At 41.7% G+C, this 27,096-nt stretch overlaps 1 protein-coding gene across 1 annotated transcript in view; it reads left to right on the forward strand.

The window, feature by feature from the left end:
* LOC128646933 (P2X purinoceptor 6-like) overlaps positions 1-27,096 on the forward strand; it is a 221,872-nt gene that overhangs the window by 48,277 nt on the left and 146,499 nt on the right. Inside the window, exon 3 of the mRNA XM_053699742.1 lies at positions 26,945-27,016. Within this exon, the coding sequence (XP_053555717.1) occupies positions 26,945-27,016 (72 nt within the window). The remainder of the gene's footprint in view (positions 1-26,944; positions 27,017-27,096) is intronic.

Here is a 27,096-nt window from a genome sequence, read left to right on the forward strand (position 1 = left end):
GATAGAACATTCTTCTGGGCGTGCGGCCAGGGACTTCCTACAAGGCTAACCGGCTAAGGAAAATACAATAGCAAGCATATATTTCTCACTACAGAATGAACCATTATAATAAAGTCTAATCATTACAAAATGGATGCTAATCATCACAAGATGGCTGCGAGGAACAAGATGGCTGCCGTCAGGTTCATATTACCCCTAACAGGGGGGCTTTTTTTATTTTTATAGGGCTATTAGATTAGGTGTAATTGTTTTTATAATTTAGTTTATTATTTTTTGTAAGCTTAGAGTTTTTTTATTTTCCGTAATTTAGTGTTTATTATTTTTTGTAATTTTAGATTTTTTTATTTTTTTTCGTAGTGTTAGGTTTTTAAAATTTTTAATTTAGGTTTTTAATTGGTAGTATTTTTTTATTTTATTAGAATAGTTATGTTAAGTTAATTTATAGTTTTTTTTATTGCACAGGTAAGTTTTTATGTTTTTTTAAAGATAGTTATATTGTAATTTTAATTTGAAGTTAGGGTGGTGTTAGGTTTAGGGGTTAATAGTTTAATTTAGTGTTTTGCGATGTGGGGGGTTTAGGAGTTAATAGGTTTAGTTTAGTAGTTATGATGTGGGGGGGCTTGAGGTTTAGGGGTTAATACTTTATTATAGTGTTGGCTATGTGGGGGCCGGCGGTTTAGGGGTTAATAGCTTTATTTAGGTGTCGACGATGTCGGGGAGTGGCGAATCAGGGGTTAATAACTTTTATTAGTGTCGGCGATGTCAGGGAGCGGCGGTTTAGGGGTTAATAGTTTATATAGTTTTGGCGATGTCGGGGGCGGCGGATTAGGTGTTAATAGGTTTATTTAATAGTCATGATATGGGTGGGCAGCAGATTAGGGGTTAATAAGTTTAATATAGTGTTTGCGATGCGGGAGGGCGGCAATTTAGGGTTTAATAGGTAATTTATGGATGCTAGTGTACTTTGTAACACTTTAGTTATGAGTTTTGTGAAACATATTTGTGGTGCAAAACTCATAACTACTGCTTTCAGATGGCGGTATGGATTGTGTCTGTATAGGCTGTAACGCAAGCATTTTAGCTGGACAGCACAACCTGTAATACGGCGCTATGGAAAATCCAGCACTCAAACGTCATTTTTTAGAGGGCACTGATTGGCTAAAATGAAAGTCTGTCAAAATAACTGAAATAAGGGGGAAGTCTGCAGAGGCTTAGATTCAAGGTAATCACAGAGGTAAAAAGTATATTAATATATCAATGTGGGTTATGAAAAACTAGGAAATTGATAATAAAGGGATTATCTTTTTAAACAATACAAATTCTGGAGTAGACTGTCCCTTTAAAATTGCATGCCCTATATGAATTATGCAAGTTTCATTTTGAGTAGACTGTCCCTTTAACTAATTCAAACTGCCCTACTTATGGATTGGTAGGCCATTAAATGGGAAATTAAATTACTGGTGACCATGTTGTTGTTTTTCCTCTTTCGTATACAGCTGTCTTTAATTCTGTTTTCCCATTCTCACCACTTACAGGTGCTGGTTGGGGAAAGTGCATTTTCATACTGGACTCCACTGTCTTGGGCTTTTGGTATTGCTGCACCCTTTAATAGAAGCAGTGTGCATGCGCAGATCAGTGACCTTTTGGCTTTTTGATAGCTGTATTGTGCATGTATCATGCATGACACATCTTTGCCATGGGTACATTACATGAGGGATTTTTTTAAGTACATTTTATGTAGATTTGAAATAGTATAAAATCAGCAAAACATGTAAATCTCCAGCTCTGTATTATGCATACTTGAAGCTCACAATACAGCTGTCAAAAAGTAAGAAACATCACTGGTGACCCTGATTGCAAGAATACCTGAACTGGCAGCACCCAGTATGAAGATTCTGAGCTTTACCAACTAGCACCTGTAAAGGGTTAGAATGGGAAAATGGTTTTGAAGAAACCTGCATGCACAGAAGGAAAAACAAAACCAAAGCATGTATTAACCATGATGTTGTAGTTGTGCCAAGAAATGTAATATCTCTTTAAAAAGGAAGCACAAAAATCACACAGCAATGTATAATGGATTAAAATTCAGACCATAGTTTACTAAACACCAATCTAGAGAACCTTTGGAAGTGACTCTTAAAATGGAAAAAACTGTTTAGAAGACTAAAATACTCTTTCCATGTGTATCTTAAAACTGCTTATTTTAAGCAATTGGCTGTTTAATAAACCAGTTATTTCATAAACAGGCCTTGCCCATCCCACTGCAGATCTCTTGTCACATATGCAACTGTCAGGGTTTTGGGACTAACTGCCATGAGACTCCATGGTCCCAGGAATACTGCCATTAGGTCATTTAGTGCCAAATTTAAAGATGTCAGAGTCATCCTTGATAAAGGAAAGTTCTGCTTTTTACCTATAGCCAGTCTAGTGGTGATATTGGAATAAGTTGCTGGTGAACATATTTCAAATTAGTGGGAACATTTTGTTAGCAATTTTTGATTTTGGTCATTAAAATTAGGAAACTAATTTTATTTATATATATATATATATATATATATATATATATATATATATATATATATATATATATATATATATATATATATCTTTAAATCAACATAGTTATAATTATGATCATTTCCACATTTCACAAATCATTCATAGTAACATTGTCACACATAATAGCTTATTTATTCCTGTTAGACAAAGATCATATATGAGATAGATTATTAAATGCACACAAACATACACCACATTTGTATTTTAAACTCAAATATCTCCAGAAATATTGCATAGATTTAATTGTTAGTTTCCCAAAATATACAAAAATTCCATAAGATCCATTTACGTGCAATACAGCTGTTTGAGTTGTTTATTTAGATACTTTGCAATGTGAGGGGATGGCGGCTTAGGGGTTATAAGACTAGGGGCTTATGGTGGTCTTTGGGCCACTTTTGTTCCTCCATAGACTTCAATGGGAAATAAAAAAATGCGATGGTGATGGGGGAATACGTGCATGTGCACGCCAAGTCGAAACTTGGTTTGTGTGCGGTATGTGGGTTAACGCAGCATAACGCACATGAAAAGTAAGTTATTTTAAAACCTGTAATGGCAGCACAATGGAAATTGCTAAAAAAGCCACAATGCGTGCGGTGTAATTACAACGAATTTGACGCATGACTTGTTGCGCGCGGTGTAATCACAACGTATTTGATGCATGACTTGTAATCTGGGCCTATGCGGGAATAGGTTATCACGTAGGATATTGTAAGTTCAGCTTTTTATGTGCGTCGGTTTAGGGCGAGCACGATAACTTTTAATTTCAATTCGTAATACCAGCACAACCGACACACGCAAAAAGTTTACTACTAGCGCGTGTTGAGGTGTAAGGATACTAAGACATACATGTTTGGAAACGCTCACCATCATATGAAAGAAAACAAAATTTATGCTTACCTGGTAAATTCAGTCCTTTTATGATGTTTAGAGTCCACGAGCCATAACTTGTGGGATTAAGTCCAGTCCTACAGGAGGAGGCAAAACGTCCCGTACAACAGAGCTTTAATACATCCCATTTTCCCATGATTCCTTAGTCAAACATATAGCCAATTCAAAAAACAAGGGCAGGTCTTGTGGTATCTCACCAACATGAAAAAAATGAATTTATCAGATAAGCATATTGTTTTCTGTTGTGCGCAAAAAACAAGAAAAATCCCAATATCACTTGCGTGCAACAGTTAGTGTGCCAATCGTAATCTAGCTCTATATCAGGAGACCATGACTTGAGCCATAATGCTCTTATAGCCAGAACAGTCATAGCAACTTTTTGCATTAATGCAGGTTATTTCAACAGCTGCATCACAAATGAAACTGTACACAGTCTTGACCAATTTCAAACAATCCTGAATTTCATCAAGCTAAGCTTCTTGGGAAATAAGATCAGAGATATTTTAACACCGGACTGTAGTAGCTGCAGATACGCAAGCTACACGAACAGCTGGACAAAACATAAAGCCTGCCAGCTGAAAGGATTTTCTAAAGAAACGTAAATGTTTTCTGTACTTTGGATCCTTAAAAGAGTTACTGTCCTCTAAAAAAAAATAGTAATCCTCCTAGTCAAAGTGTAGATAGCGCCATCCACCTTTGGAATAGTCTACCAAATTTCTAATTTTTCAGCGGGTAAAGAGAGCAATTTTTTTAATTTGGCAGAAGTAACAAAGAAAAGGGCCTATGAAGGCTTCTCTTCTGCCCTTTGCATGTATTTGTGTTTAGCTGGTGGAGGCATGACAGTGATTAGTTGTGAAATTGCAGTGATTTCTTCCTCTAATTCATTTGACCAAGCAAATACGTATTTAGGAAATTTTTGAGCATTATGTGCTAATAATAATTTGTAGGCCATTGATAATGTCTCTTTCATAGGGATTGTTGTGTAACATAATTGTTTAAATGGGGTTAGTGGTCTTCTTTTTAATTGTTGATTTTAGAGTATGATTGTAAAAAATGGGAAAGTTGGAAATATGTCAGCCATTTACCAAGGAATCCATAACCTATTGTGCTGATTTCTGATTGTAATTTTAGCTTTCCATTAAATAATATAGAGTGGCATGGTGCTAATTTATGTAGAGTATATGATTCTTTGAAATCTTTTCTTAGGCCACTGGGGAAATTTAGATTTCTAAAAAGTAGTGTCAGTGGAGAGGGGTTGGATGAAATTGATTTTGTTGTTTTAATAATTTTATCCCATTGTCTATATGTTCCCAACACAATGGGAAGATATTGATCTATTAGAACATGTGAGCCAACATGAACTCCCTAGTTGTGGGCATCTGGACAGCAAATGTTCTAGTCTCACCCACTCTTTGCATTCAATGGGGCCGATTAAACAAGCTGTCAATCGTCCACAATGCAGTTGTTTCTGCGCGAGCCTTAAGACCGTTGCTCCTTTACTTGTCCGCTGCCTCTGAGGCTGCGGACATCAATCCGCACAATCGTGTATGATCTGGTTGATTGACACCCCCTGCTAGTGGCCGATTGGGCGCAAATCTGCAGGGGGTGGCATTGCACAAGCAGTTCACCAGAACAGCTATAGCGGATCATGTCCGCCAGACATTGAAAATTCGGCCCCAATATGTTTACACCAATCTACAATTCTTTGCAAGGTAACAGCTTGGTGGTACAGATATATATTGGGAACTCCACAGCCTCCCTTGTGCTTTGGCCTATGTAAAGTACTTTTGGCTATCCCATCCAGATAAAATTATTAATAGTATTCTGAAAGGTGGAAAGGTAGGTTAGGTGGATAGGTAGTGTTTGCCATAACTAAACAAAGTATGGTAAGATTGTCATTTAACTGCAGCTACTCTACCAATCCAGGACAGGTGTTTTTGGTGCCATTGGTGTAATTTGCTTTAACAAGCTTTCAGTAAGGTGTCGTAGTTCAAGGAGCGCAATGACAACAGATTGTCAGAAATGTGGATCCCTAAGTATTTAAAGAAAGTATTTGAAAGTTGAGTTTATAAACTCGCTTAATTTGATCTTTCATGTTGCTTGGCATGGCTATCTCCAATATTTTAGTTTTAGTAATGTTAACTTTAAAATTGGAATATTGGCCATAAGCTTCTAGTTCTCAACCAATAATCCTTGAGTATTTTCATTTGCTCTGATTTTATATGCCAATACTTCCATGTGAAAAAGAACTGGGGAAAGGGGGCAGCCCTGGTGTGTGCCATTCATGATTTTATACAATATTATTATTATTATTTATTTGTATTGTATTGCAAAATTCCATAGCATTGGGTACAAAGATAAGAGATTTGTGATACGATACAAATATATAACAAACTAAACAAAACTAATAGAAGAGGAGGAGGACCCTGCTCAGAAGAGCTAACAGTCTAAAGATTGAGAGTACAGAGACATAAGGTTCAGAGACATAAGGTTTGGGGTAGCTTCTCATGTGGATTGTAGTGGCAGCAGCGGGTCAAAGCAGTTTAAGATTTATTTTGAACAGGATGAAAAACAGAGGAGAGACGGTAAGCCTATCTGAATAGGTGGGTTTTTAAAGAGTGTCTAAAACTATACAAGGTTTGAGAGAGTTTGATGGTGCGGGTAGAGTTCAAGAGTACAGGAGCAGCACATGAGAAATCTTGGAGGCAAGAGAGGGAAGTAGATATAATAAGAGTAGAGAGACACAGGTCAGAGGTTGTGTGAAGAGAGAAGATTTGGGAATATTTGAAGATGAGAGAGAAATTATAGCTGAAAGTAAGGCTGTTGAGTTATTAATACGTTAGGGTTAATGCTTTGAATTGTATTCTAGAATTTATTGGACCTAAGACAGAACCTTATGGTACTCCTACTTAAAGAGGCAAGGGATCAGAGGATATGCTTATAAAGGAAACTGTAAGCAAGCAGTTTGAGAAATAGGAAGAAAACAAGGAGAGGGCTGTGTCTTGGATGCCAAAAGAATGTAGAATTTGTAAGAGAAGACGATGGTTAACTGTGTCAAAAGCAGCAGATATACTTGATAAGGAGTAGTGTCCTTTTAGCTGATAGCAGATCATTTGTTACTTTAGTAAGAGCAGTTTCTGTTGAGTGTTAAGGGCAGACACCAGATTGAAGGGGATCAAGTATAGAGTTAGCTGAGAGAAATTCAGTTAAGTGAGTATAGACTAGTTGTACCAATACTTTGGAGACAAAGCAATTGATTTAATTGGATTGGTGTGATTGCCAGTGGCTAAAGACAGGTTAAAGGGTCAGTAAACCTAAAAAATAATGTTATATAATTCTGCACATAGTGCATAATTATATAACATTATATTAGTGCAAGTTTTTTATTATATAACATCTCCGGTATTTTTAATAAAAATAAGAGGGTTTTCCAGACCCGCCCTCTGTGCTCTACTGAGCGGGTCTGGTTTTTCTTCAGAGCGCATCGGGCCAGCTGTTTAGTCACATTTTTTAGTCATATTTTTATTAAAAATACCGGAGATGTTATATAATAAAAAACTTGCACTAATATAATGTTATATAATTCTGCACTATGTGCAGAATTATAAAACATTATTTTTTAGGTTTACTGACCCTTTAAAGGGATTGAGTTAGAGCAGGGGTAGAAGTCATGAATTAATGAGATTGAATGGAGAGGTTGGGAGATAAGCAGAAGATTGCAGCATGGAGAATTATGTTACAGAAGGGAAGTAACTGAGAGTTTAGTTAATAGAAAGAGCTATTTAAGATAAATTTAATTAAACCCTGTAATGGCGAGATTATGAGTGGCGTGATAACAGTTGTGCACGAGTGATAAGTGGTTTATCAAGGTTCTTTGCACGCGTATTGGTTGAAAGTACAGGTTGAAAGTAAACGCGTTTGCTCAATCGCAATTGAATTTAATGCGCGTCAGGAGCTCTGGTTAACTGTTATGCTCGACTAAAAAGTTGCACAAAACACATAAAAAATATATTTAAAAGTATAGTTACACTTATTATAAACGGCAAAGGACTTTAACATAGAGATACATACAGATATATGTCTGAATATATATGTTCTATATGTATGAAAGCCTATGTGTCTCCCCCTTCATAATTTTGTGATAATTGTGCCATAGCGTCCAAACAAAGTAAGGACAGTACTGACACAGATAATGAAATTGCCCAAGATGATTCCTCAGATGAAGGGAGTAGACATGGTTCTACATCATCTCCTTCTGTGTCTACGCCAGTTTTGCCCACGCAGGAGGCCCCTAGTACTTCTAGCGCGCCAATGCTTATTACCATGCAACAATTAATGGCTGTAATGGATAACTCCATAGCAAATATTTTATCCAAAATGCCTGCATATCAGAGAAAGCGCGATTGCTCTGTTTTAAACACTGAAGAGCAGGAGGGCGCTGATGATAATTGTTCTGTCATACCCTCACACCAATCTAAAGGGGCCATGAGGGAGGTTTTGTCAGATGGGGAAATTTCAGATTCAGGAAAAATTTCTCAACAGGCTGAACCTGATGTTGTGACATTTAAATTTAAATTAGAACATCTCCACGCACTGCTTAAGGAGGTGTTATCTACTCTGGATGATTGTGACAACTTGGTCATTCCAGAAAAATTATGCAAGATGGACAAGTTCCTAGAGGTTCCGGTGCACCCCGACGCTTTTCCTATACCCAAGCGGGTGGCGGACATAGTGAATAAGGAGTGGGAGAAGCCCGACATACCTTTTGTTCCCCCTCCTATATTTAAGAAATTATTTCCTATGGTCGACCCCAGAAAGGACTTATGGCAGACAGTCCCTAAGGTCGAGGGGGCAGTTTCTACTCTAAACAAGCGCACTACTATTCCTATCGAAGATAGTTGTGCTTTCAAAGATCCTATGGATAAAAAATTGGAAGGTTTGCTTAAAAAGATTTTTGTACAGCAAGGTTACCTTCTACAACCCATTTCGTGCATTGTTCCTGTCACTACAGCAGCGTGGTTCTGGTTCGAGGAACTAGAAAAGTCGCTCAGTAGAGAGACTCCATATGAGGAGGTTATGGACAGAGTTCACGCACTTAAGTTGGCTAACTCTTTTATTTTAGATGCCGCTTTGCAATTAGCTAGATTAGCGGCGAAAAATTCAGGGTTTGCAATTGTGGCGCGCAGAGCGCTTTGGCTAAAGTCTTGGTCAGCGGATGTATCATCCAAGACAAAATTGCTTAACATCCCCTTCAAGGGTAAAACTCTCTTTGGACCAGAATTGAAAGAGATTATCTCAGACATCACTGGGAGAAAGGGCCACACCCTCCCACAAGATAGGCCTTTCAAGGCCAAGAATAAGTCTAATTTTTGTTCCTTTCGTAATTTCAGGAATGGACCGGCCTCTAATTCTGCATCCTCTAAGCAAGAGGGTAATGCCTCACAGTCCAAACCAGCCTGGAAACCGATGCAAGGCTGGAACAAGGGTAAGCAGACCAAGAAGCCTGCTACCGCTAACAAAACAGCATGAAGGAGTAGCCCCCGATCCGGGACCGGATCTAGTGGGGGGCAGACTCTCTCTCTTTGCTCAGGCTTGGGCAAGAGATGTTCAGGATCCCTGGACGCTAGAAATAGTTTCTCAGGGTTATCTTCTGGAATTCAAGGAACTACCCTCAAGGGGAAGGTTCCACATGTCTCACTTATCCTCAAACCAAATAAAGAGACAGGCGTTCTTACATTGTGTAGAAGACCTGCTAAAGATGGGAGTGATACACCCAGTTCCAATGACGGAACAAGGAATGGGATTTTACTCAAATCTGTTCGTAGTTCCCAAAAAAGAGGGAACCTTCAGACCAATTCTGGATTTAAAGATCCTAAACAAATTTCTCAGGGTACCATCGTTCAAAATGGAAACCATTCGAACGATTCTACCCACTATCCAGGAAGGTCAATTTATGACTACCGTGGATCTAAAGGATGCGTACCTACATATTCCTATCCACAAAGAACATCATCAGTTCCTAAGGTTCGCCTTTCTGGACAAACATTACCAGTTTGTGGCCCTCCCATTCGGATTAGCCACTGCTCCAAGGATTTTCACAAAGGTACTCGGGTCCCTTCTAGCGGTTCTAAGACCGAGGGGCATTGCAGTAGTACCATACTTGGACGACATTCTAATACAAGCGTTGTCCCTTTCAAAAGCAAAGGCTCATACAGACATCGTTCTGGCCTTTCTCAGATCTCACGGATGGAAGGTGAACATAGAAAAAAGTTCTCTGTCTCCGTCAACAAGAGTTCCCTTCCTGGGAACAATAATAGATTCCTTAGAAATGAGGATCTTTCTGACAGATGTCAGAAAGTCAAAACTTCTAAGCGCTTGTCAAGTTCTTCATTCTGTTCCACGTCCTTCCATAGCTCAGTGCATGGAAGTAGTAGGGTTGATGTTTGCAGCAATGGACATAGTTCCTTTTGCGCGAATTCATCTAAGACCATTACAACTGTGCATGCTGAAACAATGGAATGGGGACTATACAGACTTGTCTCCAGTGATTCAAGTAGATCAGAAGACCAGAGATTCACTCCGTTGGTGGATATCCCTGGACCACCTATCCCAGGGAATGAGCTTCCGCAGACCAGAGTGGGTCTTTGTCACGACCGACGCCAGTCTAGTGGGCTGGGGTGCGGTCTGGGAATCCCTGAAAGCTCAGGGACTATGGTCTCGGGAAGAGTCTCTTCTCCCGATAAACATTCTGGAACTAAGAGCGATATTCAATGCTCTCAGGGCTTGGCCTCAGCTTGCAAAGGCCAGATTCATAAGATTCCAATCAGACAACATGACGACTGTTGCGTATATAAATCATCAGGGGGGAACAAGGAGTTCCCTGGCGATGAAAGAAGTAACCAAAATAATACAATGGGCGGAGAATCACTCCTGCCATCTATCTGCGATCCACATCCCAGGTGTGGAAAACTGGGAAGCGGATTATCTGAGTCGTCAGACATTCCATCCGGGGGAGTGGGAACTCCACCCGGAGATTTTTGCCCAGTTGACTCAATTATGGGGCATTCCAGACATGGATCTGATGGCGTCTCGTCAGAACTTCAAGGTTCCTTGCTACGGGTCCAGATCCAGGGATCCCAAGGCGACTCTAGTGGATGCACTAGTAGCGCCTTGGACCTTCAACCTAGCTTATGTGTTCCCACCGTTTCCTCTCATTCCCAGGCTGGTAGCCAGAATCAAACAGGAGAGGGTCTCGGTGATCTTGATAGCTCCTGCGTGGCCACGCAGGACAGGACCTTCTTGTTCAGGGTCCATTCGAACATCCAAATCTGGTCTCCCTCCAGCTGACGGCTTGGAGATTGAACGCTTGATTCTATCAAAGCGTGGGTTTTCAGATTCGGTGATTGATACTCTGGTTCAGGCCAGAAAACCGGTAACTAGAAAGATTTACCATAAAATATGGAAAAGATATATCTGCTGGTGTGAATCCAAGGGATTCCCTTGGAATAAGGTAAAAATTCCTAAGATTCTTTCCTTTCTGCAAGAAGGTTTGGATAAAGTATTATCTGCGAGTTCTCTAAAGGGACAGATTTCTGCTTTATCTGCCTTACTACACAAATGACTGGCAGCTATGCCAGATGTTCAAGCATTTGTTCAGGCTCTGGTTAGGATCAAGCCTGTTTACAGACCTTTGACTCCTCCCTGGAGTTTAAATCTAGTTCTTTCAGTTCTTCAAGGGGTTCCGTTTGAACCTCTACATTCCATAGATATTAAGTTGTTATCTTGGAAAGTTTTGTTTTTGGTTGCTATTTCTTCTGCTAGAAGAGTTTCAGAGTTATCTGCTCTGCAATGTTCTCCGCCCTATCTGGTGTTCCATGCAGATAAGGTGGTTTTGCGTACTAAGCCGGGTTTTCTTCCAAAGGTTGTTTCTAATAAAAATATTAACCAGGAGATAGTTGTACCTTCTTTGTGTCCGAATCCAGTTTCAAAGAAGGAACGTTTGTTACACAATTTGGACGTAGTCCGTGCTCTAAAATTCTATTTAGAAGCTACAAAAGATTTCAGACAAACATCTTCTCTGTTTGTCGTCTATTCTGGTAAAAGGAGAGGTCAAAAAGCGACTTGGTCTTCACTGCACACTTTTGCCAAATTTTACAAATTTGATACTTTTGCTTCTTCGGAGGCTATTTTTGGGAGAAAGGTTTTGCAAGCCGTGGTGCCTTCCGTTTAGGTAACCTGATTTGCTCCCTCCCTTCATCCGTGTCCTAAAGCTTTGGTATTGGTTCCCACAAGTAAGGATGACGCCGTGGACCGGACACACCAATGTTGGAGAAAACAGAATTTATGCTTACCTGATAAATTACTTTCTCCAACGGTGTGTCCGGTCCACGGCCCGCCCTGGTTTTTAAATCAGGTCTGATGAATTATTTTCTCTAACTACAGTCACCACGGTACCATATGGTTTCTCCTATATTTTTCCTCCTGTCCGTCGGTCGAATGACTGGGGTGGGCGGAGCCTAGGAGGGACTATATGGCCAGCTTTGCTGGGACTCTTTGCCATTTCCTGTTGGGGAAGAGATATTCCCACAAGTAAGGATGACGCCGTGGACCGGACACACCGTTGGAGAAAGTAATTTATCAGGTAAGCATAAATTCTGTTTTTTTTCTATGGGGGTATACGCTAACGCTGTCACAATATTTTGAGTTCAGATTTTTGTGCGCTTCATGTTAGCGCTCGTGTGAAAACTTTTTTACTTTCAACTTCTAATATGTGAGCTACCAGCTAAATAGCGCTCCACTCGTAATCCAGCCCTTAGTATGTTTTTAGCGGGTCAAATAATGAGGCATCATCTAATCTCTAGAGGAAAGGGATGATGGGTGTGGAAGGCTAAGGACCTTCACATGTTAGAGGGACATAATAGAATCATGTGATAGGGTGTTAGTTAGAGGGGTGGGTGTAGGATTGACAAGAGTGTAAATAAAAAAGTGAAATCTCTTTAGAATCTTTAGGATGAATAGATCACAACATATTTATTTACTTCATGTGTAATCAAGTGTGAGGTTAAGAGAGACATTTAAATCATCTCATAATAAGAGAGTGACAATACTATTTTCTAAAAGTTTGTTTTGATAGGTGTTTGGGGCATAAAAGTTGACAACTATCAAACGGCTAGATTATGAGTTTTGCGGTAAGAGCTGCTCGGTGCTATCTTGCAAGTTATTGCCACCGCTCACCTCCCTATAGCGCTGCTATTACAGGTTTTCATAAACCCGGCTTTAGTAGGCAATAAGTGAGCGTAGAGCAAAATTGAGCTCCATACCGCACTCCAATACCAGCGCTGCTTTGAGCTGGTTTTACGTGCTCGTGCACGATTTCCCCATAGACATCAATGGGGAGACCCGGCTAAAAAAAAGCCTAACACCTGCAATAAAGGAGCGTAAAGTTCCGTAACGCAGCCCCATTGATTCCTATGGGGAAACTAAATTTATGTTTACACCTAACACCCTAACATAAACCCTGAGTCTAAACACCCCTAATTTCCCGCCCCGGACATCGCCGTCACCTACATTACACTTATTAACCCTAATCTTCCGCCCCCAATGTCATCGCCACCTACATTATACTTATTAACCCCTAGTCTGCCGCCCCCGACATCGCTGCCACCTTCATACACTTATTAACCCCTAATCTGCCGCCCCCAATGTCGCCGACACCTACATTATACTTATTAACGCCTACTCTGCCGCCCCCGACATCGCCGCCACCTATATACACTTATTAACCCCTAATCTGCAGCCCCTAACATCGCCGCCACCTACCTACATTTATTAAACCCTAAGCCTAAGTCTAACCCTAACGTAACCCTAACGTAACCCTACCTGTTCCAATCAGCCAATAGAATGCAAGCTCAATCCTATTGACTGATTGGATCAGCCAATAGGATTGAAGTTCAATCCTATTGGCTGATTGCATCAGCCAATAGGATTTTTTCACCTTTAATATTGGCTGATAGAATTCTATCAGCCAATCTGAATTCAATGGACGCCATCTTGGATGACGTCACTTAAAGGAACCTTCATTCGAGAAGAGCCGTCGGAAGAAGAGGATACTCTGCGCCGGATATCTGCCGGCTTGGATGAAGACTTCTGCCGCTTCGTTGAGGATGGATGTCGGGTCTTCCAAAACTGTAAGTGGATCTTCGGGGGTTAGTGTTAGTTTTTTTTTAAGGGTTTATTGGGTGGGTTTTAGTTTTATCTTAGGGTTTGGGCTGAAAAAGAGCTAAATGCCCTTTTAAGCGAAATGCCCATACAAATGCCCTTTTCAGGGCAATGGGGAGCTTAGGTTTTTTAGATAGGTTTTTATTTGGGGGGGGGGGTTGGTTGTGTGGGTGGTGGGTTTTACTGTTGGGGGGTTGTTTGTATTTTTTTTTTTTTTTTTTTTTTTTAAAGGTTGTTTTTATTGAGGTGGTAAACAATAACAGAAACAATACACATCAGTCGACATACAGTGCGTTACAGGTACAAGCAGGGCTAACATAGTAAGAAACTAATCACGGTACAATATACGACAGGCTGACATGTGTGAACAATTTGGAACACCTCATTTTGTTATTATTGAATTCGCATTGACCTCTATGCTAAACAGATCCATCAGTGGGACCAAGACCTCCATGGGAATAAGAAGGAAGTCAAAAGGCACAATTTGCAATGCAATGGACAAACAACTTAACAATCATCACAAGACGAATAAGAACTTATTTGAAATCAAATATACATTTCAGGGTATACATATAGAATTATCAAGTGTGCATAGAGAAGCAAAATAGTTGCCTCCCAAAGCACAGCGGTGTGTTGGTTATGGGATTTAGGAATCGTAGAATGTAAAAAAAAAAAAAAAAAGGAGAAAAAAGGGGAGGGGAGATATGTGTGATTTTGCATTTAATGTAAACACATAGAAAGTGTTACTGGTTGCAGGGTCCGAGGAGCCTCTCTATAAGCCATCAAGTGTGGTAGAGGTGAAGAGAAGAAGAGGGGGTAAGGGGAAGAGAAAAAAAAAAAAAAAAAAAAAAAAAAAAAAAAGAAAAAAAAAAAGGAGAGAGGTGGGAGGGGGAAGGTAAAGTGTGGGAAAAAAGGGGTGGAAGGGGGGGGAGAGGGAAGTAGGGAAGGGGCCTTGGGTAGAGGACTGTTGTATGAGGTTGGGAGATCTACTAATTCGCCCCGGGGTAATGTATATGCCTTGAATATCAGAGTGACTGCCTTCCAGTTATGAGTTAGTTCTCCGATACTCATCCCACTGGCACCAGACTGAGGAATAAAAATCAGATCGTGCCTCCGCTCTCAGGGAGTATTCTTCCATCTTTTGCAAATAGTCTATTGTTTCTAGGACCGGAGTCAGAGTTAAAGGGGAGTCCCTAGCCCATTGTCTAGCTATGGTTAGTTTGGCCGAAAGCAAAATAATGTTACATAAGATTCTAGAGGGTTTTTGGAGTGTGTGGAGCCCTAGGTGAAAGAGCGCAACTTCTCCAGACAACTGTTGCAACAGTTGAAGTTGGCGGAGCAAATCCGCGACAGAATTCCAAAAAACATGCAATTTGGGGCAGTCCCACCACACATGGAGGTGGGTGCCCCTCTGCCCGCACCCTCTCCAACAATCTGCACTCCTGAGGGGGAACACCCTATGCAACCTAGTTGGGACCCAGTACCAGCGCAGGGTTAATTTTATGTATAGCTCAAAGAGATTTGAGCAGCGGACTGCCATTTTTACATCTCGGAAGGCTCGTTGCCAGGCTACATCCCGATGTACCACCCCCAAGTCCCTCTCCCAGGCCCTCACTGCCCCTGGTTTGACAAAGTGGGGGGAATCTAAGAGAAGCTTATAGTGAAAGGACAGAGAGCCCTTGAAAGCTCTGCCCGCCATCCAGCGTCTCTCCCAAAGTGTGAGAGTCCGTGGTCGCGCCTTGGGGAATCCCCAGGAGAGAAGTAAAGAGGTCACTCTCAAGTATTCAAATTGCAGATCCCTAGGGAAGTCGTCCACTGGGAAGCTGGATGGCGGTAACATGAGGCGGTCTCCTCTATAAAGGTCAGAGATCTGCTTAATTTCTAGGTTTTCCCAGCGTCTAGGTCTTGAATCCGGGAGGCATTACAGCATGGCCTTCATAGAATGAATAGGTGAAGGGTGAGGTGCTATCGATTTGTGTGAGCGAAGTTCTCTCCAGTTTTTCAGGCATGTTTTTATGATGGGGCTATAGATTCCTTTGAGAACATCAGCGTGGTCGGGGATCCAAATCAGGTCGGCCAGCTCAATCCCTGCAGGCAATGATGCCTGCTCGATCTGGTACCACTGTGAGGTATTAGGCCTTACTCCCCAGGCTGCAATGTGCGATAACATGGCTCCTTTATAATAGAGGGATACGTTTGGTACAGAGAGTCCTCCGCATTCTTTCGGCTTCTGTAATTGTGATAGGGAGATTCTGGGAGAGTGGCCTCTCCAGATAAACCTGGTAAAAACTGACTGGAAGTGATTGAGTAAATAGGTAGGGACTGCTACTGGTAAGCAACGAAAGAAGTATGTCAGTTTAGGAAGTAGCATCATCTTTAGGGCAACAATGCGGCCCGTCCAGGACACCTCCAGCCCATTCCAGTTTGCTGTGGTCCTTCTGAACTCCTGCAAGAGGGGTTCATAGTTTTTCTTTATAGTGACTTTAAGGTCGTGGGATAGCTCTACACCCAAGTGTCTCAAGCTGTCTGTGGACCATTTAAAGGGGTACCGTTCTTTCAGAAGTTCCAGCCTGCGGGCTGTCAGCCCCAAAGCGTACGCCTCTGTTTTGGTGTAATTTAGTTTATAGTAGGATACTGCCGAGAACTCTGCCAAGAGCTTAAATAATTCCGGGAGGGAATCTTCCGGCTCTGAGAGAAACACCGTAAGATCATCGGCAAAGAGCGCCAATGAGTGAGGGGTGTCATAGAGTATCAAGCTATGGATGGTCTGCGAAGTCCTGAGCCGACATGCTAAGGGTTCGACAACCAGGGTGAAAAGTAATGGCGACAGGGGGCAGCCCTGTCTGGTGCCATTTTTGATATTGAAAGGCCTAGAGACGAACCCCAGTCCTCTCACCTTCGCCGTTGGGTTTGTGTACAGTGCCATGACTGCAGAGATAAATTTATCGGGGAAGTGGAAAGCCCGAAGCACCTCTGTCATGTAATCCCATCGGACCCTATCAAATGCCTTTTCAGCATCTAAAGATAGGGTTACCAATGGGATCTCGAGTGATGCTACTTCAGAAAAAATATTTAGAAGTCTCCTAGTGTTATCTGTACCTTGGCGCCCAGGGGTAAATCCCACCTGATCCGGGTGGATCAAGTAAGGGAGGACTCGGTTAAGCCTTGTCGCCAATATTTTCGCGTATATTTTCACGTCTCCGTTTATGAGAGAGATTGGTCGGTAGCCTTCACAGAGGGTGATATCCTTTCCCGGTTTAGGGATTGTAACAATAGAAGCCTCCAGAAATTCCTGGGGAAAACCTCCCGAGCTTGCGGCCATATTGAAAACTCTAGTCAGAAGAGGGGCGAGAAGAGTCAGGAACCTCTTATAAAAGAGGGCGCCATATCCATCTGGCCCTGGGGATTTATGGAGTTTGAGGCCCTTAATGGTAGAGCAAACTTCTGCCGTGGTGATAGTCGCAGATAAGGGGTCAATGTATTTTTCGGGGACATGCGACAATTGCAAATCCGCCAGGAATTCAATAATCTTCGACTTAGGGGCGCAATGAGGATGGTCCTGATCTGCAATCTGATAGAGCTGGCTGTAATATTGAGCAAAGGCCTCACCTATGGCATTCGGGGCATAAACTCTATGGTCACCCTTCCGTATATACGGTATCTTATTTAGGAGGGATCTCTGCTTGAGCTTATGCGCCAGCAATCTGTCGGCCTTATCGCCTTTGTGGTAGTATTTCTGCTTAAGAGCAGAGAGGGTTCGCTGGACTTTTTGTAGCTCCAATTGTGCAATTTGTTTTTTAACTGTTTGCAGTCTACAAACTAGGGCACTTGGTCTTCCCTTCTTCAGCTGGTCTCTTAGGTTAGCATAGTCACTATACAGTTGGGCCAGCGAAGCTCCCCTAGATCTGTTGTCCTGACCAGTCTGCTGGATAAACAGGCCTCTCAAATAGGCTTTAAGTGACGCCCATAAGGTTAGAGAAGAAGTGCCCTCCCTGTCATTTGTGAGCAGGAAATGTTCTATTTCCCTCTCCCAAATAGGGATCTGGGGTTCAGAGAGCAGGTACTCCTGCAATCTCCAGGAACCTCTAGTGCCACCCGAGTGCGAAAAGGCGACCTCCAAAATAACCGCGTCATGATCTGACCAGACGCAAGGCATAATGGACGCTTTGGTAATCTCTCCCAAAGTCCGGGAAGAGCAGAAAAAGTAGTCTAATCTTGAAAAGGACTGTGATGAGGCCGAATAGAAAGTGTAGTCGGTATCATCAGGATGCAAAGCCCTCCAAACATCTTGAAGGGTGTATTGTGAAATTAGGTTTCTGAAATGTTTTGAATAATGTTCCTCTCCTGTCATGGGGGAATTTTTGTTTTTCGATTTTCTGTCTCTGCTTGGGTCCCAGACCAGGTTGCAGTCACCCCCAATAAACACATGGCCCTGTTTGAGCCTGTCGACCCTGTGTAGAAGTTTCCGAAGAAAACTGGTTTGGTTAATATTCGGTGAATACAAAGCTACGAGGGTACAAGGAACATTGTTTATGCGGGCAACGGCGATAACATATCGCCCTACTGGGTCAACATCTATGTGGATAGGGTCATAGGAAAGGTGTCTGCTGACTAGTACTGACACCCCTCTTGCTTTTTTATGGAACGTTGAGGATATACAGACAGGGTAGTCCTTAGGCTTAAACATTGCTGCTCTATCCTCTACCCAGTGGGTTTCTTGAAGAAAAACCACTCCCAGTTGGTGTGCTGAGAGGAAACGGAGAAGAAGACTCCGTTTTGTGGGGGAGTTTAGACCCCTTACGTTAAGTGTGCCTATTTTCATGGCTGTATAGATGTAGGGGAAGGTATGGGAAGGGACCCGAGGAGCTTGGGATCAGAGAGGGGGGTGAGAGGGGGAGGATAGTGGGGGAGAGGTAGAGGAGAAGGGGGAAGGAAGGGCGAGAGAGAAAGAGAAGAGAGGGGAGGAGAAAAAAAAAAAAAAAAAAAAAAAAAAAAAAAAAGTGGGGGGGGGGAAGGGGGAAATAATTCACTAAAGCAGTTCCTCGGACTGAGCAGAGGCTACGCAACTCTGCCAAAAAAGTATGATGCAGAGGATAACAGAATATCCCTAGCTGCACAGGAGTAAGTGGGGGGGGCGGAGGATTCGGAAAGAAGCAGAGGCAGCAGCACCTTCCGCTGCCGGCATATTGAAAAAGGAACAGTAAAACAGATAGAGAACTGTGATCAACTTTAACTATATGTCAATACAATACGCAGAATTGTGACAAGAAGATTCCCATCTCAAAATACATTAAGTGATATCAGTCATTTTGGTTAAGTAAGGCACCCAGCACCTGACAAGAATAAGGGGGGCATAGCAATTATAGGCTACACGAGGCAAGGTGAGGGCAACCACAGAGCATAGTACAAGTATGGCTTCATTGTTGGGGTATAAACTAGTGTAAACTGATGGTAGCGAATTATGTGGAGTATTGCAGACCACGGTTCTTAAGGGAATGGGCGCCATTATTGGCAGAGTAATAAACTAGTAAAGAGGGCACTCACGGCTATAGCTTTACCGTGGGCATTAGTGTGAGCATGGGGGCGGTATGTAACTTAACACGAGCACTGATCAGCTTTTTTTTTTTTTTTTTTTTTTTTAGATTAAGGTGGTTACCTAACACGAGGAGGGTATCGCTTTTCAACCCTTCCAGAGAGAGTAGGGTCTATTCAATTTAGAAGCTTACAATAAACCCCGTCCCACACCTCACCTCGCCTCATAGTGCAGCAGATATTCTCGCAGAACTGAGGGCCCTGACACATTTAAAATACAATCTCTGCGTGCCATGATAGGGAGTCAAAAGACGGCGCAGCAATGGGTCAGGAAAAGCTGACAAGGCAACTAGAGGGACTAGGAGGCCCCCGGCCCCAGCATGCACCGACCGTTGACAACCACCATGTACGCCACGACATAACATTTGAACAAGAGGATATAGACATAGTTTCCTGTTGGCTGGGTATAACATTTCAACAAAGGAAGTAGGTGGGCAGTGAGGGGAATATTGATGTTTAAGGTTATGTTAGCTAGTATCAGACTGGATTTGGCTATCATGAATGAGAGTGCAACACTTAACCTTTCAAAATGAGTGATAACGTAGCAAAACTAATATAGGACCAAACCTAAGCAGGGCATAGCCTCTGGATGTCATGATAAGATGTCAAGGAACGGAGCAGCCATGGGGCAGGGTAGGGCCCACAAGCGGCAAGATTGGCCGGGGCCCCCCCGCCTCCAATGTATCCCGATCATTGACAGCTACCATATGGACTCTATTGCATACTTGAAGTTTCAGGAATGAGACGTAGCATCTTGTTAGCTAGAATTGACATATAGATCAAGCAAATAAGTACACATTTAAGGAAAGCTCTAGACATTGAAATTACATTAACTAGGTTCAGGATGAATTAGGCTTTCCTGAGCTCAAGTGAATTAAGGAACATCAATCAGTGCATAATAAACAGAACAGTCAAGATTATAATGGCAAGGTACACCACTGAAAGGACAAACTAATGATTAGTAATAAACAGATGCTGGAACATCAACTTGAGTCTGTCAGATATAATAGCATAAGTGTCTTTCTCATACGTTACCATCCCTCAGCTGGTGATAGTGTCGTCAGAAGCTAGGTTCCTGCCTGCCCGCAGTGGACAGACCAAGATTGTTCAAGCATAGGAGGAAGAGACAGCAAACAAGGACTTATCCCTCATGCTCCCACTCCGGGGCTCCCGCCCTCAGCGGGGCACCCCGGCGCGGGGGTCCGTTAGGGGGTTCTTCATCTCCAACCGGCAGGTTCCATCCTCTCAAAAGATCCTGGGCCTGTCTAGGGGACAGGGCAGTATGCTGGGAGCCGTCTTTAGTGATTATTAACCTTGTGGGGAACCCCCAGCGATATCGGATCTGGTGAAGTCTCAATACTTTAGTGGTCTCCTGGAAGGTTCTTCTTTGCTGGAGCGTGTGTGCTGACAAGTCTGGATAAAGTGAGACATCCTTAAATTGCTCTGAGAGGTGAGGTTGTCTCACTGATGCTCGTAGGATCTTTTCTTTATAGGTGTAATAATGCAATCGAGCTATTGTATCTCGCGGCTTGTCCATAGGGAGGTTTTTGGGTCTAGCCGTTCTGTGAATGCGATCAATTCTGGCATCTTCTCCTCCTGGAGACCCCAACACCACCTGGAACAGGGCCTGAGCATATTTTTCCAATTCTTGGGGGCCGACAGATTCAGGGATGCCCCTAATCCTTACATTGTTCCGCCGGGAGCGGTCCTCCAGGTCTGCAAGTTTTGCCTCCAGGGAAGACACCTGATCAGACAAGTTTTGTGTGTAGCTTACCCAGTTGGTATGGTCCACTAATAAGTCCTCTTGTTTTCTTTCAATTATATCTGTACGTTCGTTAACAGCATTTATGTCTTTTCTGAGGTCTTCAAAAGACTTTTCCAGTTTATCAAATCTTTTATCAAAGGACTGACTCTGCCTATCCAGCAGGTGTTTCATAGAGTCCACTGTAAGGATGTCATTTTGTGAGCGTACTGGAGGTGAGTATCTCGAAGTAGGTCTATCCTCAGATGGAGCAGGAGATATCGATCTCTCGTCATCTGAGAGTCCAGGGTGATTATCTCTGATGGGTAGGAAGTGATCTCTAACTGTGTGTTTTGAAGATTGGCTCAATTTCTGCTTTCTTTTCGCTTGCTGTGACATTTTGGCAATTCAGGCAAGGTCCTGGATCGCCCAGCTCAGGTAAGCAGGTCTATGAGGTTTAGTGGGAATACTCTGATGGGGATCACAGTAAGATTGCGCCGGCAGGGAGTGGGCGCCAGACCGGTTAGCCTGCCATAGTGTGATTAGTTATAAAGTCTTGAAATAGAAGTCAAGCAGGCATAAGCTCTGTAGAGCTAAGAAGGACCTCAATGAGCTAGCTTATTTATCATTTACAGGTGCAGCATGAGTAGCGTGGGACCTTGGTTTTGCTGGAAGTGTACTTCAGTGTTTAGTAGTCTTGGAAGTGTGCCCCTCCTCAGGGATATTACCACCACTGGGTCCAGCCGGGAAAGGGAGAGGGGGTATGACCCGCTCCAGTACAGGGAGCAGGAAAGGGGAGGAGAGACACTCTGAAGCCTTTTTCAAATCAGCTGGGTGGCAGATATTTGTGTAAACAGACTCCCTTGTTAGTTTGCTAGTGGAAACTTCCTGGCTGCAGGTTGAGACTACAAACTTTATGAGTTGATGGATAAAGTGCCCCTCCACTGATATATTAGGGTCTTGGTAAAAAGTTTCTATATATGGAAATTTGAAGGCCCTATCACAGGCATATGCAGTTGCTTTCTGTTATATGGAGAGGCTCCTATTATCATGAGCAAAGCCTGCCCTTATGCTTTGGGGTTGCCTGGGGGGCTGAATTGTATTCAGAGCACAGAAAAGCAATATGTGATGCAGGGGTTGAGAAGGCTGTGTGTTCTTTACATGGCCGTCAGGTTTCAGAGTGGGTTAACTTAATGTGTATGCCAGAGCTCAGCTAAGCAGAAGAGGCAAACAGGTATCTGCTCTGGTTAGGCTGGATTGACTGGTCTGCGGTGTTTACAGCAGCTGAAAAGTCCCCTTGTCCCTGATGTAGCAGTATCCTCTTAGTGAGGAGAGTGGGTAGTTAGGTATGCTTTTTATGAGTAATATCTATTACAGAGCTATATGTAAACACACCTGTTCACTCTGCTGAAATTAATAACCTCAAACACAGAGGACTCCGCTATGCACCACTGCTCCACTCGTTTACCAGCTATGTCTGTTTACAGTCAGGTATGAAAATGGCGTCTTTTCGCGCCTTTTGTGGACTTAGCTGTATAATGTTTGTTAAGTCGTCAAATACTATAATGATTCCCAAGTCTGCTCACCCGTGAGTCTACCCGTGAGAATCTGGGCATCTGAGGATGGTCTTCCTCCCTGTACAATTGATCTGATGCACTCTGTCCCTCCCGCTCTGCGAATCAGACCAGCGGCTCTGTGACTTGGGGAGAGCCTGTCTAGCGAGTGGCTGGGTAGTGAGTCTGCTTAGTGAACGAAGGCTTAGGGTTAGGCTTCGGATGTTTCTCAGCTAGCTCTACTCTCAGCCGCCGGAGCTGAACCCCGACCTTCCGGTTACTGCTGTCCGCCTCTAAGGTCTCTCCTCTCTGTTCTTTCAAACAATCCCCCAATTCCCTTTACATATATTTAGCCTTTGTCCCTTAATACTGATATGAGGCTCTAGGAAATTCTTATTGTGGGACCCTGTATGAGCTGATACACAGTTCTTGTATTATTTTAAAGATGGCGATTTTCCCGCCACAGTCTCAAGCCCTTAGAAGTTAATGGAGCAGGTATCCCACGTTTGTCCTCCCCTGGCCTTATTGCCCTGTAAGCAGTTATATACACCTTATGGGCTGAAGAAATAGCAATTGGTGCCCACCTGACCGTTACTCACACTTGTTGTGGCGGTCCCTCCGGACCGGAGGATTTTCTTCCCTGCCGCCTTGAAAGTATGCAGAGTCTTTAGCGATGTAGTTGAATTGGGCTCCGGAGCGGATCCCCGACCCTCCGGAGCCAAGAGCAGCACAAGTGAGCGCTTAGGAGGTAGATGTAAGCGCTGCAGATCTTTCGCGTGTGCGGTGATCAGGGTCCTCCACAGCAGTTCAGCTCTCACCCGTTACACGAGTCGTTCTGTAGATCCTGCAGATTTGCCCAAAAACAATCAGGCGGGCAGTACAGGGGTTCAGGGTATCCCCCAATTAGTCTAGTTAGCCCACAAGTAGACTATTTAGTGAGTATTTAACAAGTTAGGTAACTGATGTAGCAGGAGCTCTATAAATGTACGTCTGCTATGTACGGCTGTTGGCTCCGCCCCCCCTGTATTTTTTTTTTTACAGGTGAAAGAGCTGATTTCTTTGGGGCAATGCCCCGCAAAAGGCCCTTTTAAGGGCCATTGGCAGTTTAGTTTAGGCTAGGGTTTTTTTTTATTTTGGGGGGCTTTTTTATTTTGATAGGGCTATTAGATTAGGTGTAATTAGTTGAAATATTTGTTAATTTCTTTTTTATTTTGTGTAATTTAGTGTTTGTTTTTTTGTAATTTAGTTAATTGTATTTAATAAATGTAATTTATTTAATTGTAGTGTAAGGTTAGGTTTTAGTGTAACTCAGGTTAGGTTTTATTTTACAGGTAAATTTGTATTTATTTTAGCTAGGTAGTTAGTAAATAGTTAATAACTATTTACTAACTATTCTACCTAGTTAAAATAAATACAAACTTAGCTGTGAAATAAAAATAAAACCTAAGATAGATACAATGTAACTATTAGTTTATTTTACAGGTAAGTATTTAGTTTTAAATAGGAATTATTTAGTTTATGATAGTCATTTTTATTTAGATTTTTTTTAATTATATTAAAGTTAGTGGGTGTTAGGCTTAGGGTTAGACTTAGGGTTAGGTTTAGGGGTTAATAACTTTAGTATAGTGGCGGCGATTTTGGGGACAGCAGATTAGGGGTTAATAATATTTAACTAGTGTTTGCGATGCGGGAGTATGACGGTTTAGGGGTTAATATGTTTATTATAGTGGCGGCGATGTCCGGAGCGGCAGATTAGGGGTTAATAATTTTATTTTATTATTTGCGATGCGGGACGGCCTCGGTTTAGGGGTTAATAGGTAGTTTATGGGTGTTAGTGTACTTTTTAGCACTTTAGTTTTATGTTACAGCGTTGTAGCACAAAACCCCTAACTACTGACTTGACGGTATAGGCTGTACCGCTCACTTTTTGGCCTCCCAGGCAAACTCGTAATACCGACGCAAAGGAAGTCCCATTGAAAAAGGACTTCTGGAAAGCTGCGGTAGTTACATTGCGTTACAGCCAAAAAATTGTGCGGTGCAGCTAAACCTGCAAGACTCGTAATACCAGCGGTAGTGAAAAAGAGCCTTAACGCTGTTTTTTCACTCATATCGCAAAACTCGTAATCTAGCCAAAAGTTTTTTTATATCTTTATCCATAGATAATATCTTGAATGGTAAATTCTTTCTGATCAAAATAGCCACTACATTTTTTTTTTTTTTAGTAGAGGATAAACTGAAGCCTTATACTGAATAATATTAATGAACCATGTTGAGTTCACTTGCCCTGTTAAAGTGAATCTCTTGGATTAGTACAAAGTTTCTTTTTCCTTATAGAAGCCATTAAAAGCTATGGATTTCTTGTGTGAAATTAAATACCTTTACATTTTGGGTTAGTACAGTAACTAATAATTGCATAATGGATACAAAGATTGATTCAGTAAAACCTAGGTTAACTAATTATCACACATATAATAACATACATGGAAGTAATATTTGCACCTTATTAAAAACATAAGCAGAACCTGTCACCTATCAATATTTTTGTAGAGACAGTGGTAAAGACTCAGCTTTATTTGTCAGGTGGCTATTAAAATAAATAATTTTAGTCAATGCAGAACAAAGAGCAAAACAATGAACTAGAAGGTAGGACAAAGGGATTGCATAGCCATAAAGGGGTACATTTCCTATCCAAACTATCAAAAACTTGTAGGGTGTAACAGAAGTTATTCTAGTAATCTTAGGCTTACATTTTTATGGGTACATATAATCAATTTGCTGGAAAAGTTCTCTGTCTTCAGGTTGCTCCTGAATAGAAGTTGTTATTTTGTATTTATTTTTAATTGGTTGTTTTGCTGTGGTGGGAGTGGTTCCAAATACCTTTTCTAATTTTATCTTTCATTTTCTAGCTTCAGGGGTAGCTGAAGTCGGGGTATATATAATACCACACAAGTGTTCAGGTCTGTCATATTGTGGTAAATGATTTGTTTTCCATTTTAATTTACAAACAACTCAGATGCATAGATCCATCTGTAAGTGAGTTAGATATGTCTCAAATGTGGGGTAAGGTTTTTGGAGCTAAATCCACAAAGGCATGTAATGCATAGCCACTTAAAGATATTAGTTGATGTTTCATAATATAAGTTATCAGCATAATTGGATAGTTTTAAAATTATGCCTCTAGGTGTTAACAGGTTTTGTCTTGAGGGCTGGAGTTGACAAACACTGTAGGGTATTGTTTCTGAAATCTGTCTAGAAAAACAACAGTGCTTGCAGATATTCTACCTATACTGTAGGTCACACAGCAATAGTACTAAAGCACTGGTAAACTTTCTGGCATGCAGATTATTTACTCTGTTCTAGTTTTTCATATCTTGTAGTTATTCTTGAATTTAAGTAATAACCTCATCTTGACTCATTATCTGTTTATCATGTTCCAAGTCTGAAGAAATTGAATCTTAAGGCATTCAACATCTTTACATAACTCATGTAAATCTTCTTTGATGCATTCCTTTATACAGCATAGACGTAAATTTAAGATATTTTGTTAAGTCTATGTGCTCATCATATGTGGTAGGTAAGCTCTTTATCAGTTGATTCATATGTCCTGAGCTGTTGCTTGTCAGTGTTTGTCAAAAATATTCTATGTAAAAGTAGTTTGTTCAATGTTAACTGAAGCCCCTACAGAAGGGACCCAGAAAAATGTCCTGTACAGTTTAAGGTCTGCTCAATGGAGCATTAAGAAGTAGGAACTTGGTTTGCTTGGTAGTGCTGCACTCCCAAGTACTTTGAAGTCTGCTATGTGCTATGTATGAAGGATCTATTGACAGGCAACTTAACAGGCCTGAAATGAAGTATCTTGCTTCAACTGAACTTGGCAGGCAGCAGTATTTTGGTAGGACCACTTGGTAAGCAGAAGTCTGATAATTATTAAATGTGGATGTGAAACTCTGAGTCAGGTGGATGTTGGGGCTACACTTTTCCCACTTGTGTTCCTAAAACACTTTGGGGTTGCAGTATGTCAGATGTGCTGGTCATGATAAGACTTTAAGATCACAATTGGTCTGCAGTTCAGGCATCAGATGGGCAGGTTATCTGCATGTTGCATGTTACCATGTCGTTAGAGTGTCGTTAATATTATGTAGCACAGGGCTACATGTGTTGGTAGCGTGCTACCTGCACAGCCATATGAAAATTAAAGTTTGGTGGTGAAAAGTTAAGGAGCCAACACACTCTGATTCGATTTTAGTACACAAACAACACAGTTCCCTTGTTTATAGTGAATCCTGGACACATATTTCAGTGCTTTTTATATGGCATGTGCAAATTGATGACATCTGTTAACAGTCACATGAAAAGCATTTAAAAAAGTGTAACATGTCTTCCATTTCTACAGGGAGAAGATATATTCTTTTTGGTGACTAATTTCATAGCAACATTAGGACAAGTACTAAACACCTGCCCAGAGGTAAGACTTTTGTTGGTTTTGTGTGTGTCATGTTCTTTATTGTCTGTTTTGCTGTCCTTAAACACCCTCTAAAATAATAT

Source organism: Bombina bombina, chromosome 2 (assembly GCF_027579735.1).
Source record: "Bombina bombina isolate aBomBom1 chromosome 2, aBomBom1.pri, whole genome shotgun sequence".
NCBI lineage: Eukaryota > Metazoa > Chordata > Amphibia > Anura > Bombinatoridae > Bombina > Bombina bombina.